This window comes from Lactuca virosa, chromosome 6 (genome assembly GCF_052849685.1).
Source record: "Lactuca virosa cultivar CGN04683 chromosome 6, Lactuca_virosa_CGN04683_v6, whole genome shotgun sequence".
NCBI lineage: Eukaryota > Viridiplantae > Streptophyta > Magnoliopsida > Asterales > Asteraceae > Lactuca > Lactuca virosa.
In genome coordinates this window covers 122,820,914-122,839,200 of record NC_136431.1, presented here as the reverse complement: position 1 = coordinate 122,839,200, position 18,287 = coordinate 122,820,914, and the positions used below count along the sequence as shown (strand labels likewise).

Genomic DNA, 18,287 nt, shown 5'->3' with positions numbered 1-18,287 from the left:
GAGGTGGTAATGTGGTTTGGTCCTGTCTCCCGTCCAAGAGCCGGTTATGACAGTCGTTGCATGATAATCTTGGTCGATCATGCACAATGAAGGACTTCATTGTTCAAAGCCCCTCTTCATCATACCACACCAACATCTTTATCTTTTATATTTTGTAGAGTATGGTGCTAAATGTATCCTTTTGACTTTTGAGAGTTTCATGTACAAAACACCTATTTTTCCATGCACATCACTACATATCAAATTATTAACTATTTAATTAAATATAACAAGTCAATAAAACAAATATTATAGTTTGATAATTTTTTTGGAAAAGCAATTGCTTATTTTTTTGGGATAAAGAAACGACTCATAATATTTTATTGTTAGGATTTTATCAAGTTCATATTTTGAAGCATTTTGGAAGAGATGAACGTTAACCTTTATGGATCAAGTGCTCTGCCTCGAAAACCACGACGCAATCATGGATAGGATATTTTTGATGTTGGTGGTTGTTGAGTGGATGTCATAGGGGTTATACATAGTTTGAGTTGTATAGCATTAGAACTCGGTATGACCTTATTGTATGGTTCTTGTTTGATTAATTGTTTTCGGATTATCTGTTGGATTGTCTATCTTACTTCCAGGTTATGTATGATTATGCAATCATAAAGCGACCGTCAAAATTATAGTAATAGCTTTTGTATGATTGTATGGTGTGTTGATTTGTATGTTTGAGGAGTTGATGGTGGATCGACACTAGAGTCAAGAGCCTAGAATACTTGTGTTGATGACTAGACATATACTAGAGTCGTTAGTCGTTGTTGATGACTTGACATGCAGTAGAGTCGTTAGTTGTTGTTGATGACTAGACATGCACCAGGTTGTCGTTGATTAGGTGCATCGACACTAGAGTCGAGAGCCTTTGTCTGCCTGTATGTATTGTATGTATGGTGAGATATGTGGTATACTGGGGAACTCACTAAGATTTATATTTATGTTGTTAAGTTTAATGTTTTTTTTTCAGGGTGATCGAATGTGATGAAGGCTCAGGGGTGACTGTACATCGCATCGGTGTCAAATCGTTATCTTGACTTCCACATGCTTTATAGAAAAACTCTGGTTATACTTTATGAATTTCATTCAAATCAAAGCTAAGATATGTTTTCAAAGAATGGCCCTTTGAATGCTTAATACAAATTTAAATGAAAATTTTGGTTTGAAATTTGGGACGTTACAGTTAATTCGTAAATTGTTCAAATGACCATAAGAACAAAATGGGAAATTTTAACATTTTGAAGCGTTAACTTTATGACTCAATAGATTAAGTTATGTAAGCATTTAGTCAAAAGCGACTTTATGGATTTGTTAAGCTCTTTCCCATCTTTAAGTGGATATAAAATTCCTAAAATTAGACTTAAAATTAGTAAGTCGTGACTAGTTGAAGTTGGAATAGAAAATAGCCATAATCTGGAATGCAATGCAACAAGGAATATGATAAAGCAAGTTACACGGCACGTATATGCTTGTTATGCACCGCGTAAAGGTATTTTTATGTAACACGGTAATGTATATTGTTATTTGGGAGAGAGCATCATACTATGTCTGAATGCGACGTGTAACATGCACTTGATGCGATGCATAGAAAGTATGTTGTTGTAGACACGAGGTCACTTAAACATATGCATCTGATACATATGATCTACACGGCGCGTAGATGCCGACTCTATATATGTATGAGTTGTGTAGATCATATCAGTTGGGGTTATTTCTTTTAACCTCGAACCAGAGCATGACTATGGCAATTTTTAGCTGGAGAAAAGAAATCCTTCATGTAAGAACAAGGAGATACAAGAACTAAGCTACTAAGTGAGTTAAGGTATCCCCTCTCCTTGTTATTAAGCTTATGTGCTCAATTAAAGTAAAGCTTGAAAGAGTTGTTAGGACTCAAATTGAAGCTTGAATTCATGATATGATATTACTAGTAATGCGAGGAACATGATTATAGGTTTAGTTGATGAATTCCACATTTGAATTTTGTTAGGTAAGTGTGAAGATTTGAACAATCTCAAGTCAAATATGGCATGTTATTCAATAGTCGAATGGATTGTCAAGACTCATAAACGCTTGTTATGTTTATGGATTTGAAAATCACTAGATGAAGACTTTTGGTGAAGGAAAGTCAAAAATATGATTTAATCTTCACGTCTCCCTTTCTTGTCTTTTCAAAGCTACAGTGCAGGTTGTCATAATAATTATGTGTATGTGTATGTGTGTGTGTGTATATATATATATATATATATATATATATATATATATATATATATAGAGAGAGAGAGAGAGAAAAGATCAAATGAGAACCAAAAAAATTAGGAACCTTTTAATAACCATTTTCATTAAGGGTATTATTGTCATTCTAACATTAACACTATCAAAACACACAAACAATTCATTTTTACAATCAGGTCTATTATTTAGATTTTAAAACACTCTCAAACTCTCCAACCATTTGTAAGAACACACAAACTCTAATACCACAACCACTAGCTCCAACTGTCAACACCATTGTCACCAGCAGGGCACCACCAACGACACCATTGTCACCTTCAGAGCACCATCACCGGAAGACTGTTGTCGCTTCCCTCCATTGTCGTTCTATGATAAGTGTATTTTATGCACCTATTTTGCACGTCTATTTATACATTTTCATTGCATTTTACTTCATAATTCTTGCATTTAGTTAATTATTTAGGCACTTGCATGCTTTATTCGGAATGCCTGGTATTTCATTATTTTTGATTGATTTTGTAGGAATTATGGAGCTTGGAGCATTGGAACTTTAAAGGAGAGCTTGGAGTTTGGATCTTGGAACTTGGAGCATTATTAGAGCATGAAGAGAAGATGGACTGGTCATGCCATGGAAGAAAACATGAAGGCATAACCCGAGTCGTTGCATATAATCATAACAAAGGGCTACATTTGAAACACGATTCGTGTCACACCGACACAGGTCGTGTTTGTCCTTTTTCATCTTATATTTTTTAGCAACATGATTCTGGGTAAAGCTAGACCAAATACAGAGTAAAGTTTGAATATTTTTTAGTTTTTGCAAGAAGCACAACCATGCCAAAAACACATGGTCAAAATAAATGGCCATGCTAAAAACACACAGGCAAAAGGCATGTCCATGCCAAAAACGCATGGTCTTATGGCAAGCACGTGAGCAGTTAGTTATGAAGCTAAATTGGAGGAAATCGTCATTTTACAATCAGGAACGGTTTTGGGGAGAAAGATCTGGCGATTTTGGGTAATTTTTAAGACTTTTGAAGATATCTAATCATTGCAAACACTTTTGATTTCTATTTGTAAGCATTAAACATTTCCAATTCCATCTTTTTGTTGGTTGATTTGTTCTTAGCTACGTGTGGCTAAGAAACCTTAGTTTCTAGTTCTTGTTCAAAACATGTTGATTACTTGACTTGAAGCATACGACTTGATATTAGATTTATGATTATATTCTAGTGATTATGTTCTTGTTTAAACTAGAATCCTTGAATTTGATTTACGTTTGAATGACCACTTATATGAATTGAATTCTTGTGTAGTTAATTAACTTTTAGGGCACCTAATCGTTCTATAAAGTTAATGATTGGTAACAAATAATAGGTTTTTTTACTGTACAACATATATCACATGTTTTCACACTTCTGATAGTTTGAGAAAAAATGAACATTGTTGGGAAGCTTGTACAAAACTTAATGCAGTTTTTCAATACAATTTAAGAGCGTGTTTAGGTTGAATTAGTGAAGCTAGGTCTAGTCAAAGAGCATGTTTTGGTTAGATAATTTGGAAATATAGAGGTATTAGAGCGTGTTAATATCTTTCAGTACCAACTTAGAATAACAATCATGAATTGCATCAACTCATAATCAAGTTAAATGATAACATTAAGAACTAGAACTAGAATCATTCCAACAAATTGTTTACAAATCTATTTCCTTTTCTGCATGTTTTCAAAGTAGATTGTTATATTTATTATTTAACTTTTGCGAACAAAACCCCCCCTTTGTGACCAAAGTACCTTGCGCAAAGAGGTATAGACTTTCATCCCGTGTCTCTTTGGTTCGACCCTGCTTGCTGTGTGCTACTATTTTTAGTGCATTATAGTAGTGTATTTGGAGTCCCTTGTACCCCTATTATTTGTTGGGTTTGACATGCCTAACAAATTGGCTCCGTTTCCGGGGGCACAGTGTTATTAATTGTTTATGACTGGATCTTTTCGTATGGGTACATCATTGCCAATTGACACAGAGATAAAGAAGAATACAAAGAGGTTACGGAAGCAAGCCAAGCTCCGTAAGAGGCAACCGGGTTCCGAGACTTCTTCATCATCTACCCCTCCGATCATCAACATTTGGGAGGATATACCCCACTCAAGTGTGTCAGAAACCAAAACAGAAACCCTCTCACTCTCACCTTAACTATCCTCATCCAGAAATACAACTCCACCATCCTCACCTACTCACAACATCCCATACTCTACACCCACAGAAACCTCAATTCCTACTTCTATCATGGGAGACCAAGGAGGAAACGGAGGTAATAATAACAACAGCAACCGTGGTCCACAAAACCCACCTGAACAAACCCTTCGCCAATCCATTCGCCAATGGGCGAGGCAAGTGGTTACTCAACAACCTTTTTGCATCATCTATCCAGCAACCACAAACCTTGAACTAAAATTTGGCCTCATCCACATACTCCTACATAAATTACAAATTATGATATTAAAGAAAAATTGGGTCGATTACCAACTATGGTTATAGTTAAAGTATATTTATCTCATAATTTTTAATAAACAAAGTATAAATTGCCACAATATTACACAATCCCATTTTCGAAACGAATCTTTTTGTAAATTAATTTCAATATGTTATGATCATATATATCTTCGTATATAAAATTTTAATACTATTGAGTTTACCATAATTTTTTTTACCTAGATTGATTTCAAAGATTAAACATCTTCATCAAAATTTTATTAATTAACATCGTTTACTAATTTCAAAAGCATAAGTTTAGAGATAGTTATCATACCATTTAATACTATTTTATATTTTTCTAAATATATAAGAACATGAGATACATGTAAGTGAATATTAATTCATTAATAATTAAAATTATCTAATAACAAGTCAAATGATGAAACAAGACACTGGAGAACATAAAATAACTCCTTATTCGAGTTGATTTGTTAAACGTTATATAAAATAGCTTTTAGATTTGGAGCGTTTAGTTTAAACTAAAAGTTACACGCTCGTACCGCCAAACGAAGCTTTTTATTTAAACTAGAGCGTTTTGTCAAAAGCTAAAAGCTAGAAGCTTTCAAACACTTCCAAAAGCTCCGTGCCAAACACGCCCTTAACCACTTGAAACAGGATTAAAAAATTATGTTGATACGTCGGCGTTAAAAGACCATATAAATTATTAAATATATTTCGGTGCAAATTCGCAATAACCCAAAATAAAAAGGAAGGAAGGAGTTTAGGTCAGTAGATTAACAAAATCTCTCCGCGCCGGTTTTTCTCCAAACTGCAGTCCCATTATGTACGGACCGCCACCGCGCTTCAGCCATCGTGGCGGCGGCCAAGGGCAACCTCCGCCGCAACAGCAAGCACAGCCGCATATGAACCCTAATTATCTTCTAAACAACAACTATTACCTCCAACCCCCAAACTTTCCGATGTTCCGTAGTTTTCCCGTAGAAAACCCCAACATCCATACCCAAAACCATAATTTTCCCATTGAAAACCCCAACTTTCATATGCAAAACCATAATTTCTCCATTGAAAACCCCAGCTTCCATATGCAAAACCATAGCTTCACTCCTCATAACCAGTTGTCAAATAATAGAGTGATACCGCATAATGGAACTATGGAAAAGATCGATAAAGCCGTTGTAAAGGCACGCCGTGAGCTCATTGCCGCCGGAGAAAACGTGTCGGCGTTGAAGGTGTCACAGGCTGCCCTTGTAGTACTTCAAGCTGATTCATGGGATTCACTAGGGGTTCAGATGCAACATGTACCCTGTCTATACCGCCTTATGCTGATAGAAGGGAAGGTAAAAATATGCATCTAAATGATATTATTATTGCTAAAATCTTGGTTTATTACTTTGATAGTTATAGTTCTGCCACTCTTCCAAAAACGGGACACCTTTCAGTTTTTGGTATCTCAATTCCATTGCTTTCTGACTTCAAAGTTAACATACTGATAGAGGCGATTTTTCTTGTTTTTCCCTTCAGATTAATGCATTTATCCATTGCTTTGTTGAGGTCTGGAAGATTACCACTTTATTTGATTTGGAGATGGCAATCTGCAAGAACGAAGGAGTTCAGCAATTTGAAGAGCTTGAATTGGGACCTCTCATCAGGCATCCTCTTATAAATCATTATTTTTGTGTGAGTTCTGATTCAACGGCAGTGTTCAAAATATCTTCCCGAGAGATAATTTCTTTTCTTGTAGAATATATGGACATTCATAAAGGCAAAGAGGTTTTAGTTAATGAATTTTTGGATTTCATCGCCAACAAGCGATCAGTTGATAGCAAGGAAAAGCTTCATGTGCGTATCCAAAGTTTGGGGTATGTTTTGCAATTCCTCTTTAGTATATTAGTTGCAAGCATTACACATCTATACAGGGGTAGTAATAGTATACATATTATCTTTGATAACTTCTTATTTTATAAAAGCAGTTGCCATATGAATGTAGTTACTAATTCATCATACTTTGTTTGTGCTTTTCATGCAATATATACCTTCTCACTCTTGCCCTTCTGCTTTTTACCTTCCCTTTACCCCATTCTCTTCTTTCTTTAGGATGCATATTACTCTTATTCGGAAAGCAAAGCCTTTGGAAAATGCCACAGTAAGCAAGTATCTTGAAAGTTCTGGCAAACAGAAGAAAAAACGTCCTCTTTTCACATCACAGAAAAAACAGCTTGATGAAAATTTTGGTGCCATATCCCAACGCCTCAAGTCATTTTCTTCTGAAAACGGGAAGCACATACGATTTCTATCAAGTTCAGAAGATGAAGGCGTTGATGTAGAAAGCGATGAAAATGAAGATGAAACTTGTTTGACTAGTCAAAGCAAAAGCAAAAACTCATCTCGAAGGAAGAAAAGTTCTGATAGAGTTAGCACTTGTCCTTATCCCTCTGTAAATGAGGAGAAGACACGACTTGGAATCACAAGTGAAAAGGAAGAGAAACCTAATGAAGCTGTAGCAAGTGTGAATAAAAAGAGAAAATCTGATGAAATAGAATGCAATGATTTTCGTACCCTCAAATTGCGTAAAAGAGATGTTGTTATGATGAAGAATGTGAGCCTAATTGACTATGGACATATAGCTGATACACTAAGTAATGAATCTATTATGACATTTGTCACTTTGTGGAAGGAGGCATGCAAAGGGAAGAAAGCATCTGAGGTTTGTTATTTTCTTTTTTGTTTGCACTCACGTATTTGAGTGTTTCATTGTCTATTATGTTATTTATATGCCTAAAAGTATCTTCACTTGTTGTGATTGATAGGTATTCATTCAGATGTTTGAGTTCTATGGACCCTCCAAACTTCCAAAGAAGAAAAAAAATAAATCGAAATCGAGAGAGGCATCAAATGAGACATCAATTGTAAAACTTTGCCAGTCCTATCCTTTGATTGGATTAATGAATGTTGCGGTTAGTAAGTCATCACTAGCTCATCAGAATTCATGTCATTTTCTTAGTTTCTTGGATGATAAAAAAGGTTCTTAAATAAGTAGGGGAAAGGTTGATTGTTATTGTGTATTTGGAAAACTTAAATGAATTGTTTTTGGTGCTATATGAAATGATGGCTCAAACAGATACACAGTTACAGATTTTGACTTCAAAAATTGTTGCAAACCATCTAACTTTTCAAAAAATCTCTGGAAAAGAACAATGTTTTTAGCAACTAAACTAAATATGAATGTGATTCCTTCCATTTTCTTAATTTTCATTCCTTACCCATGTGATGTTTTTTCATTCCATCATGGAATGGAATGAAAATTGCAATATAGTCCGTGCAATTTATGTAGTTTATAATGAAAAATCTCTATAAAACTTCCAGGTAAAGTCTATAAAAGATGGAATGTGGGATAGCATGTATGACACTCTCCAAACTTTTGATCAACAAAATGCTGAGGATCATACTGAGAATGCAACAATGCAGACAGAACAAGCTGCCAGTAAGCAAGTCTTAAAAGAACATTGTGGTGAGTGTTTCTGTAATTACATCATAATGATTTTAACATTATTTTGATTCACCAATTCAACCTTTTGTTTGTTTCTTTACCTTATACAGAAGTCAGCCTTGAAGACATTTTGAAGAAAGGTTTTGAATTTTTTAAAGATAATCATGAAACCCTTTTTAAAAGTCTTTACAAGTGTGAGGTATGGCTAACTCAACAATTTGCTGTTGCAAACTTTGAGTCATTAGGACATGGTGATTATCTCACATTCCTTGAAAGAAACATTTCTTCATTTCCTCCTTCATTCCAAAAAATCTTTCAGAGTGATGGGAAACACTGTAAGCCTTCTTTAGAGGCTTACATGTCTAATCAGCTATTGAATGTGCTAGTAGCACAAGCCTCATTACAAAACAAAGATTTAACCACTAAGAATGTTGTGGAGTTGCTTACAAAGCAATTCCCTTTGATACCTTTCAAATTAGATAAAGAAGGTTCTTTAAAAGCCCTTGAAAATGTTGTGAAAGGCAACAAAAGTAATCCTGTTTCAAAGGGTGTGCTTTTTTCAGCTGCTTTATTAGGCCCTTCTGTGAACAATCAAACACATGTTTCTTCTAAAGATGCAATTGAAGTGTTAATTAGGGCTCCAATGTTGACAGATTTAAATACATGGTCACATTGGGATGTTTTATTCGCCCCTTCTCTTGGCCCTCTTACTTTGTGGTTAATAAATGAGATTAAAGCGAATGAGCTGCTTTGTTTGGTGACTAAAAGTGGAAATGTGATACGTATTGATCATACATCCACAGTGGATTCGTTTCTAGAAGCTTCCATTCGTGGGTCCTCTTTTCAAACAGCAGTAATTCTTCTATCTCTTTTTGCACTTTATGGTGGTGAAAAGAATGTTCCATTATCTCTTCTAAAGTGTCATGCTGAAAAAGCCTTTAAGGTCATAATGAATTATGATTCATCAAAAGACAAAAGTCAACTCAATAACAAAATACCCGTTGCATCTAAGTTTATGCTAGAATGTCTGGCTTATTTACCTGTTGAATTCCGTTCCTTTGCAACCGATGTATTGCTTTCTGGATTCCGTTCCATTGTTAAAGATGCTTCTTCAGTTATTTTACATGAATGCAAACACACAGAACACCGTGTAATGCTTCATGAATTAGGGTTCTCTCTTGGTGTAATGGAATGGATTGAAGATCACCGTATCTTTTCTGTTTCTGATTCCATTAAGTCATCTGAATTTGATCAAAAAGAGGATGCATCTACCAGTTATACCCCTGTTGAAAGGAAAGGAGTGTTGTCTACAAAGGGTAATGTGAAAACAGAGAATTGTCAAGTAACTGATGTCATTGGCAAAAAAATGGATCACAAGAAAGTGAAGAAACATTCATCTAGAAGTAATAATGAAAAGGAATCTGCCAAGATTATCGAGTCTATTAGGAGAGAAGAATTTGGGTTGGATCCAAGTATAAAGGAGGAAGACACTATTTTGAAGAAACAACATGCTCGATTAGGTAGAGCATTACATTGTCTTTCTCAAGAGTTATACTCTCAAGACTCACATTTTCTACTCGAACTCGTGAGTGCATCTTTTTCATTTACTTTTATTTTCATGTTTATGTTGAAGGGTAAAATGGTCATTTACCTGATACATATTGGACTTAATGGGAAAAAAGAAACTTGCCCTTTAATATGCTATTGTTCTTTTGTGTAAAACACTCGTTTTCTCTCATTTGTAGGTTCAAAATGCTGATGACAATGTGTACCCATGTGATGTGGAGCCAACTTTGACCTTTATTCTTCAAGAAGAAGGTGTTATAGTCTTGAATAATGAGCAAGGATTTTCTGTTGAAAACATCAAAGCACTTTGTGATGTTGGCAATTCAACAAAGAAGGAGCCTAGTGCAGGGTATATTGGTAAAAAGGGCATTGGCTTCAAATCTGTATTCCGGGTATACTATACTATTCTTTAACTACTCGATTTATGCATTCCATTCTTTATTTTGGTTTAGAGTAAATTACATTTTTGGTCACTGAGTATAGCTATTTTTGCAAATTTGGTTCCAAAAAGTTTTCTTTTGACGTTTTGGTACTTGTAATTGTTGTTTTTTATAACAAGTTTGGTCCCCATTTCATTAAAATAACTATATTGTGTTTTATATGAATTTTTTTATAAATGTTTATTATTATAAATAATTGTGGGATGGGCCCCACTACCACCATCACCCGACTCCATTATTAATTTTTATAATAATCTTTGTAAAAGAGCAGTCAAAGGGTAATATGGTCATTTTACTTGGAGCATGGACCAAAATCGTTAGAATACTTTAAAATAAGGACCGAAACGTTTCAAAACCTAAAATAGGGACCAAAGTTGCAAGAGAAAACCTTTTATGACTACATTTGCAAAAATTGGCTATACTCGGAGACCAAAAATGTAGTTTACTCTTTGTTTTATGTTTACTAATAAAAACTTTTTTTTAATCTACTTTTAGGTTACGGATGCTCCAGAAATCCATTCAAATGGGTTCCATATCAAGTTTGACATAACCAATGGTCAAATCGGTTTTGTTCTACCAACAATTGTCCCACCTTGTGACATTGATCATTTCAGCAAATTGGTTTCCATGAACAATGAGAAACACTGGAATACATGCATTGTGCTTCCTTTCAAATCAAAGAAACACGAACCCTTTTCAGTTGAGAATCTCATTTCCATGTTCTCTGATCTCCATCCATCCTTGTTACTCTTCCTTCATCGCCTCAAATGTATCAAATTCAGAAATCTTTTAAATGATTCACTCATTATCATGAGGAAAGAAGTTGTTGGAGATGGTATTGTAAATGTTTCTTTTGGGGAACAAAAAATGACTTGGTTTGTGAAATCCAGTAAACTTCAATCCAATCACATTCGCCATGATGTCCAAACAACTGAAATATCAATGGCTCTTATGTTGGAAGAAGATTTGGATAATGGAAACTACATTCCAAAACTGGATCACCAACCTGTTTTTGCTTTTCTTCCTTTAAGAAGTTATGGATTAAAGTTTATAATCCAAGCTGATTTTATTCTCCCTTCATCAAGAGAGGAAGTAGATGGAGATAGTCCATGGAATCAATGGTTATTATCGGAATTTCCAGATTTGTTCGTGAGTGCTGAAAAATCGTTCTGTAGTCTCCCGAGTTTTAAGGATAATCCCGCAAAGGGTATTTCGGTCTTTATGAGTTTTGTCCCTTTAGGAGGGGAGGTCCACGGGTTCTTTTCTTGCCTCCCACGTATGATTCTTTCCAAGCTGCTTACTTCCAACTGTTTCCTTCTAGAAGGGGACAACAAGAAGTGGGTCCCACCATGTAAAGTACTAAGAAATTGGACCGATGAAGTTCGTGATTTATTACCTGATAGTTTAATAAAAGAGCATCTTGGTGTTGGGTACTTGAATAAAGATACGGTTTTATCAGATTCTTTAGCATGTGCTTTAGGGATTGAAGAATGTGGGCCCAAGATTCTTCTTCAGATCATGACATCATTATGTCAGAAACGTTCATTAAAATCAAAGGGAATCAATTGGCTATGTTCTTGGCTAAATGTTTTGTATTTGATGTTGGTCAATGTTTCTGTTTCTGATCATAGTGATGATGTCATAAATACCCTTGTTCAGTTACCATTTATTCTTCTCTCTGATGGCAAATATTCATCAATTCAAGAAGGTGCAATATGGTTGCATACTGATAAAGTCGATAGCAAACATGGTCTTGAAGCTTTTAGGAACTTGTACCCCAAACTTCGAATTGTCAATTCTGCCCTTCTTAACAATACCCATGTTGAAAACATAACTCAAATGCTTTACAAAGTGGGTGTTCAAAAGTTATCTGCACATGAAGTTTTAAAAGTGCACATCTTGCCAGCTATTTCAGCTGAAAAAGTTATATCAGAAAGTAAAGAATTGATGACTGAATATCTTTCTTTTATCATGTTCCATTTTGAGTCCTCATGCTCTGACTGTATACCAGAAAGAGAGAATCTATTCTCACAGGTGCGTGACACTGCTTTTATCTCCACAAACCAGGGGTACAAAAGACTTTTCGACGTGCCAATTCATTTCAGTAAAGAATTCGGGAACACAATTGATATGAGGAAGTTGATTCATGGCACTGAAATGCAATGGTTTGAGATTGATAACAGCTATCTGAAGCACCCGATTTCCAAATCCTTAAATGGAGCAAAATCAAAATGGAGAAAATTCTTGCAGGAGTTGGGGGTGACTGATTTTGTGCAAATAGTGAAAATTGAAAAGCGAATTGCAGATATACCACATACTATTCTCAAGAACATGATGTTGGATGATGATTGTATATCTTCAGGGTCCATTGTGGAAGATTGGGAATCTCAAGAGCTAACAGGTTTGTTGTCAAGTGGTGATAGGAACAAGGGTAAGTACCTTTTGGAGGTACTTGATACACTATGGGATGATTATTTTAGGGATAAACTTACAGGTTTTTGCAGCATAAATGGACATAACAAGCCCTTTAAATCTTCCATTTTAAGAACCTTTCATAGTGTCCAATGGTTGGCTTCTAGTATGGATGATCAACTTCACTTTTCCAAAGATTTGTTTCATAATTGTGACACGGTTTCTGCAATTCTTGGTGATTTTGCACCATATGCTGTTCCAAAGGTATAATATACAATGTAAAAAAAATGTAAGTACTACTACTAATAATAATACTTGTGATGTTTGTTGTCATGAAATAGGTTAAAAATGTGAAGTTGTTAAGTGATGTTGGGTTGAAGACTACAGTCACTCTTGATGATGCTTTATCAGTTCTTCAAGTTTGGAGAACATCTAAGAAACGTTTCAAGGCCAGGTATTTCAGTTTTAATCCTTCACCGATATATAATTAGTTCTCTTCTTTTTGTTATATATAGTTTTTTTATTTTTTTATTCTCTTCTTTGACAGCATATCTCAGATGACCAAGCTTTACACATACATATGGAATGAGATGAGCATCTCAAGACACAAGATTTTGGACAATTTGAATTCTCAAGCTTTCATATTTGTTCCTCATTCACATAATTCCACAGATGAAGTTGTATCTGGTGTATTCTTATCTCCCCATGAAGTATTTTGGCATGATTCCATCGGGTCAATGGAACAATTAAAGTCAACAACAGTAGACCAACATTTGACTAATAGTCCTCTCAGCAAGATGTTATGCAATGTTTACCCTGGCCTTCATTATTTCTTTGTTACTGAATTTGGAGTAGCTGAAAATCCTCCTCTCCTTGGCTACCTTCAATCTTTGCTACAATTATCATCCACAATTTTGCCATCACAAGCAGCTAAAACAGTGAGTGTCACAAATTGGAATCTTTTTAATTTTATCCATTTAATCAGATAACATTTTTTTGTTTCATGTGTTAGGTTTTCCAAGTTTTTAAACAGTGGAACGACGGAATGGAATCTGGGATTCTGAGTTCTGAAGATATTGGCTACTTGAAGAAGAGCATACACAAAAAGAAAATGACAATACTTCCAACTGTACAAGATAAATGGGTTTCTTTACATGAATCCTTTGGTCTTTTATGTTGGTGTGATGATGAACATCTGAAAAAAGAATTCAAAAACTTGAACAATGTCGATTTTCTATCTTTTGGGGATCTTAATCCTGAAGAAAAACAAATCCTTCAGGATAAGATTTCTGTCTTACTTCGGAATCTCGGAATCCCTTTGCTTTCTGAGGTACATCTTTCTCTCTTTCTCTCTCATACACACACTGGAATCTCTCTCTCTCTTACACACACTCGGGTTTTACAGGTTGTGACACGTGAAGCAATATACTATGGCCCAACAGACAGTAGTTTCAAAGCTTCATTAATAACGTGGGCCCTCCCATATGCACAGCGTTACATTTACACCAATCATCCAAACGAATATTCTCAATTCAAGAACCAAAAACTCCGAATCATTGTGGTGGAAAATCTGTTCTACAAAAACATCATAAAAAGATTCAAAATCGAATCCAACAAACGCCACGACTGCAATTGTCTCCTACAAGACAACATCCTATATGCAACCCGTGATTCCGATTCCCACTCCCTGTTTCTCGAGCTTACCCGTTTCCTAATCCCCCGGAATCCCCAACTCCACTTAGCAAACTTCCTTCACATGATCACAACAATGGCAGAATCCGGTTCCACCCAGGACCAAATGGAATCCTTCATTTCCAACAGCCAGAAGCTATCAAACCTCCCAAGTCAAGAACCACCATGGAGTATCGCCGCCATGTCATCGCCGGAAAACGAAATTCCAACCACCTCCGGTTTGCCATTAGACCCTCCTCCAAAGCCTACTTCCGCCTCCAAGAAGTTTGGAACCAACTCGAGTTGGCCACCTGTCAACTGGAAAACCGCACCAGGGTTCGAACACGCGTTGAAGACAAAACCGTGTAACAAAAGTGAAGTAATCGAACATGATGATGACTGGATCATCGAAGAGAATGAAACCTTAAACACAGCTCCAATGATCTTGGAGGAGAAAGACAAATTGGATTACGAGTTGGATTACAGAAAGAATAACGAGTCATCATCATCATCATCACATGGGATTGTGAGAGAGCAGTTAAGTTTGGGCCCGGTGGGCCAGGGGACCCCACAACAGGTGATAACGGGAAGGACAGGTGAAGATGTGGCTTTTAAATATTTTAGTGGGAAATTTGGTGAGAAAAATGTGAGATGGGTGAATGAGGTAAAGGAATCTGGGTTGCCTTATGATATTGTTGTTGTAGGGGAGGATAATAAGAAGGAATATATTGAAGTTAAGGCGACTTCAAGTGGGAGGAAAGATTGGTTTGAGATAACAGTAAGAGAGTGGCAATTTGGTGTTGAAAAAGGTGATGATTTTAGTATTGCACGTGTGGTTTTATCAGATGGGAAGTTGGTTCAGATTACTATTTATAAAAATCCGGTGAAATTGTGCCAGGAAAGACAACTTAAGTTGGCCATTTTGTCAGGAAAACAGTAAAAAGATTGCATGAAACGGTGATCACAAATGTTCAGGTGTTAGTGATAGGAGTTACAATTTTGACAAGATGAGTTTTTAGCATTTGTATTTGTATGTTTTAAAAAGAAAATGACTTGGGTATTGAGTTCTTGAAATCCCCAAATTATTTACGCAAAGATATTACTATTATTTCAATATGAAACCCAAAGGGACTGATCGGACAGAATGATGACCCACCCAACTATTCTCCTTATGTCCTTATATTCCAAAACTTGTAAGATGATTGATTCTAGAGCTCATTATATATATGATGCAACTTATTTTATTAAATTCACAAAACTTGTAAGATGTTTGTTTATAACGTGATTTTTGGCCCAAAAAAACATGTATAGAGAAAAATTATACTAATATTATATGCGCAAAATTTATATTTAAAATATAATTCCGACCTGCCGGATTCGAACCAGCGACCTAAGGATGGCCATTGGCTTGTCGCCTACTACAGTCCTCCGCTCTACCAACTGAGCTAAGGTCGGATTTGTATTTTAAAAACCTCTTATCATATTATAGTTTAATAAGTCAGCATCTTGGCATTAGATAATGGCACGAATAGTAGCCTTTTATTTTGTTGCATTTAAACCTTATTATTATTGATTAAACTCATTTAGAAACATCATGACATTTACAAATTTCAATCACGCCTCCACAAATTTCGTTAAACTTATTTAAACCTGCGCCAATGGCGAATGTGGTTTTTACTAGTTAGGGATTAAAGAATATGGACCCACGATCAACAAGTTTTAAAAACGTGCCACCCTTTTGTATTTAGGCCCGTTTAAATTTTAAGTTTTGAAAGCGTGCCATCCTTTCGTATTTAGGCCCGTTCAAATTTCAAGTTTTAAAAGCGTGCCATTCTTTGGTATTTAGGCATTCTCTAATACATATAACGAGAGGGGTCGTGGTCTACATGGCGGGACCTTCGTGGTCGGGCATGGTCGTGGTCCATAGTGCTCCATCCAACGATCAACAACAACCGATCAATGCCAATTCTTCCTTTAACCTGTTGACTAGCCGTTGAACGGCTGGATTTTTTTTTTTAAACGGGTAAATCTTACCAATATAAACATAACATTTACATAAACACATACATGCAAACCGTTCATCTATTTATACTCTTTAAAAAAAATCATATTTATGGATTTCTTTACGAATTTTGATTCAGATGACGACAGAGAATTTATCTTGACGTTCATCAATGTTGTGCAACATATACATGATGAAGAACGTACACATGTTACGCATACAAGAGTGGTTGTCAATCGTCCGAATCTTGTTTCCGTCTACATAAAACTATATTTTTATGTATTAGTAAGACTTTAGAGACCCGCTATGATTATTTAAACAAAAACCCAATGCTAGAGGAAGAATGAGTTTTAGTAGTATACAAAAATGTGTGGCTACATTTAGATATTCTATGTTTTTATTGTATTTTGACTTAAAAAAATTTTAAAAAAAATATGGAGTGGTGTTTTAGTGGCATATATATCATAAGTTTAGTGGTTGAATATGGTGATAATGTGACACTTACCACTATAATGGTTAGTGGTAGGCATTGTTGATGAACTTATAAAAAAATGAATAAAGGAGAAAGAACATTATATACTTGTATTTAATTTTATTAAAACCCATGTTGACTTTAAATCAATTTTGAATTTCCAACCATATTTTATTTTGGTTTAGGCCTAACAGAAATTTTAGTTTTTCCATTTAAAGAAAAAACTCAAAAAAATGTTCGACAATAAAAGCTTTTATTTTTTTTATCTTAAACAAAAATACTTCTAATCCAATAACTTTTCGAAGCTTTTAGATTTTTGGTTTTTATCTAACTTTACATATTTAAAAACTAATTTTAATATTTTGAAAACTATAACTTCCAACTTGTAGCTATTAACTATCGCTTTTCAACTTACAAAGCTTGTAGGACATGTGCCATATATACGAGGAAGAAGAAGCTTAAACCTTCCTTAAAAGGCTTTGCCTATTTCACTTATCAAAATGGATCAAGTAGGATCAAGTAATGAGTTAAATTCTTTGGCTTGAATTGTGGTATTGGGGTGAGCCAAAGTGGGCTTGGAATGATATATTGTCATTGGTCAAACATACCACCTTGGATCGGGGCACTTGAGCTCTTCTATATCAATTTCTAATTATTTTTAGGGATAATGAGTAAGATACTTTTTGAAATGTACATATTTAGTTCTTATTTTTTTTTTGTAAAATAAACCCTTATACTTTATTAATATGTACACATTAGGTCATTTTCACCGGATTCTACAGGTTTTGCTGACGTGGAAGGGTTTATTTTACAAAAAAAAAAAAAAAATAAGGACTAAATGTGTACATTTCAAAAAGTATCTTACCATATCAAGTCATTATCCCATTATAATAAGAACATAGGAAGATTCAAAAAATTCAAGATCTTTTTTGAATTTGATTGTTGTACCGACAAGACAAGACAGAGCTGTATTCTAATAATTTCTGTTTTAAGACACTATTTACTGGAGCTCAATTTGTATATTTTCTTGTTTGCAATTTTCAAGAATCAAGTATATATTTGTGATTTAATCCAATTATGCAATTATATTTGCATGTTTGTTTATGTTTTTGTTATTTACATTGATTGTGTATTCTCGATCTCTATGAATCCATTCTTTCCTTTCTGAGTCTGAATCTAATTGAGTGATGGTAAATGAAGTGTGTTAATCACTTAATTTTATTCTCAAGCTCATCTCGCAAGCATTTAGGTGTTTCAAATTAGGGTTAGTTTTTGAAAAAAAAATGAAAAATATCGAAAAAGCAGAGGCAATGTGGGAGAGACAACATGGGCATGATATGGGTGGATTCTTTAGACTGATCGGTTTGGGCAACGCCCACCGACATTTTTAGAAGAAAAAAAAACGGGTGTTATAGGATGTGGTGGTAACAAGAAGCAACAGACAAACTTATATCACGCAAAAACGGTGAAGGGG

The 18,287-nt window shown here is 35.0% G+C and overlaps 1 protein-coding gene and 1 non-coding gene across 2 annotated transcripts; one reads left to right on the top strand and one right to left on the bottom strand.

The window, feature by feature from the left end:
* The first annotated feature begins 5,509 nt into the window (after positions 1–5,509).
* On the top strand, positions 5,510–15,511 carry NOV (Histidine kinase-, DNA gyrase B-, and HSP90-like ATPase family protein). Its single transcript, XM_079055513.1, has 12 exons — positions 5,510–6,100; positions 6,285–6,622; positions 6,858–7,467; positions 7,571–7,717; positions 8,127–8,271; positions 8,361–9,835; positions 9,996–10,208; positions 10,752–12,932; positions 13,010–13,122; positions 13,216–13,606; positions 13,681–13,998; positions 14,074–15,511. The coding sequence occupies exons 1-12, from the start codon at positions 5,585–5,587 to the stop codon at positions 15,277–15,279; spliced, it is 7,653 nt and encodes a 2,550-aa protein (XP_078911639.1). The 5' UTR covers positions 5,510–5,584; the 3' UTR covers positions 15,280–15,511.
* Positions 15,512–15,701: 190 nt separating this feature from the next.
* Positions 15,702–15,794, bottom strand: TRNAY-GUA (transfer RNA tyrosine (anticodon GUA)). The gene is made up of 2 exons: positions 15,758–15,794; positions 15,702–15,737 (listed from the first exon to the last, which is right to left on the bottom strand). It is a non-coding gene; the product is annotated as a tRNA-Tyr (tRNA).
* Between the last annotated feature and the right edge of the window lie 2,493 nt (positions 15,795–18,287).

Bases quoted from the DNA above. Each gene is read 5' to 3' on its own strand.
- NOV (XM_079055513.1), top strand. From the start codon at position 5,585: ATGTACGGACCGCCACCGCGCTTCAGCCATCGTGGCGGCGGCCAAGGG. The intron at 6,101-6,284 runs GTAAAAATATGC...TTTTCCCTTCAG, and splicing joins TTATGCTGATAGAAGGGAAG to ATTAATGCATTTATCCATTG. The intron at 13,607-13,680 runs GTGAGTGTCACA...TTCATGTGTTAG, and splicing joins CATCACAAGCAGCTAAAACA to GTTTTCCAAGTTTTTAAACA.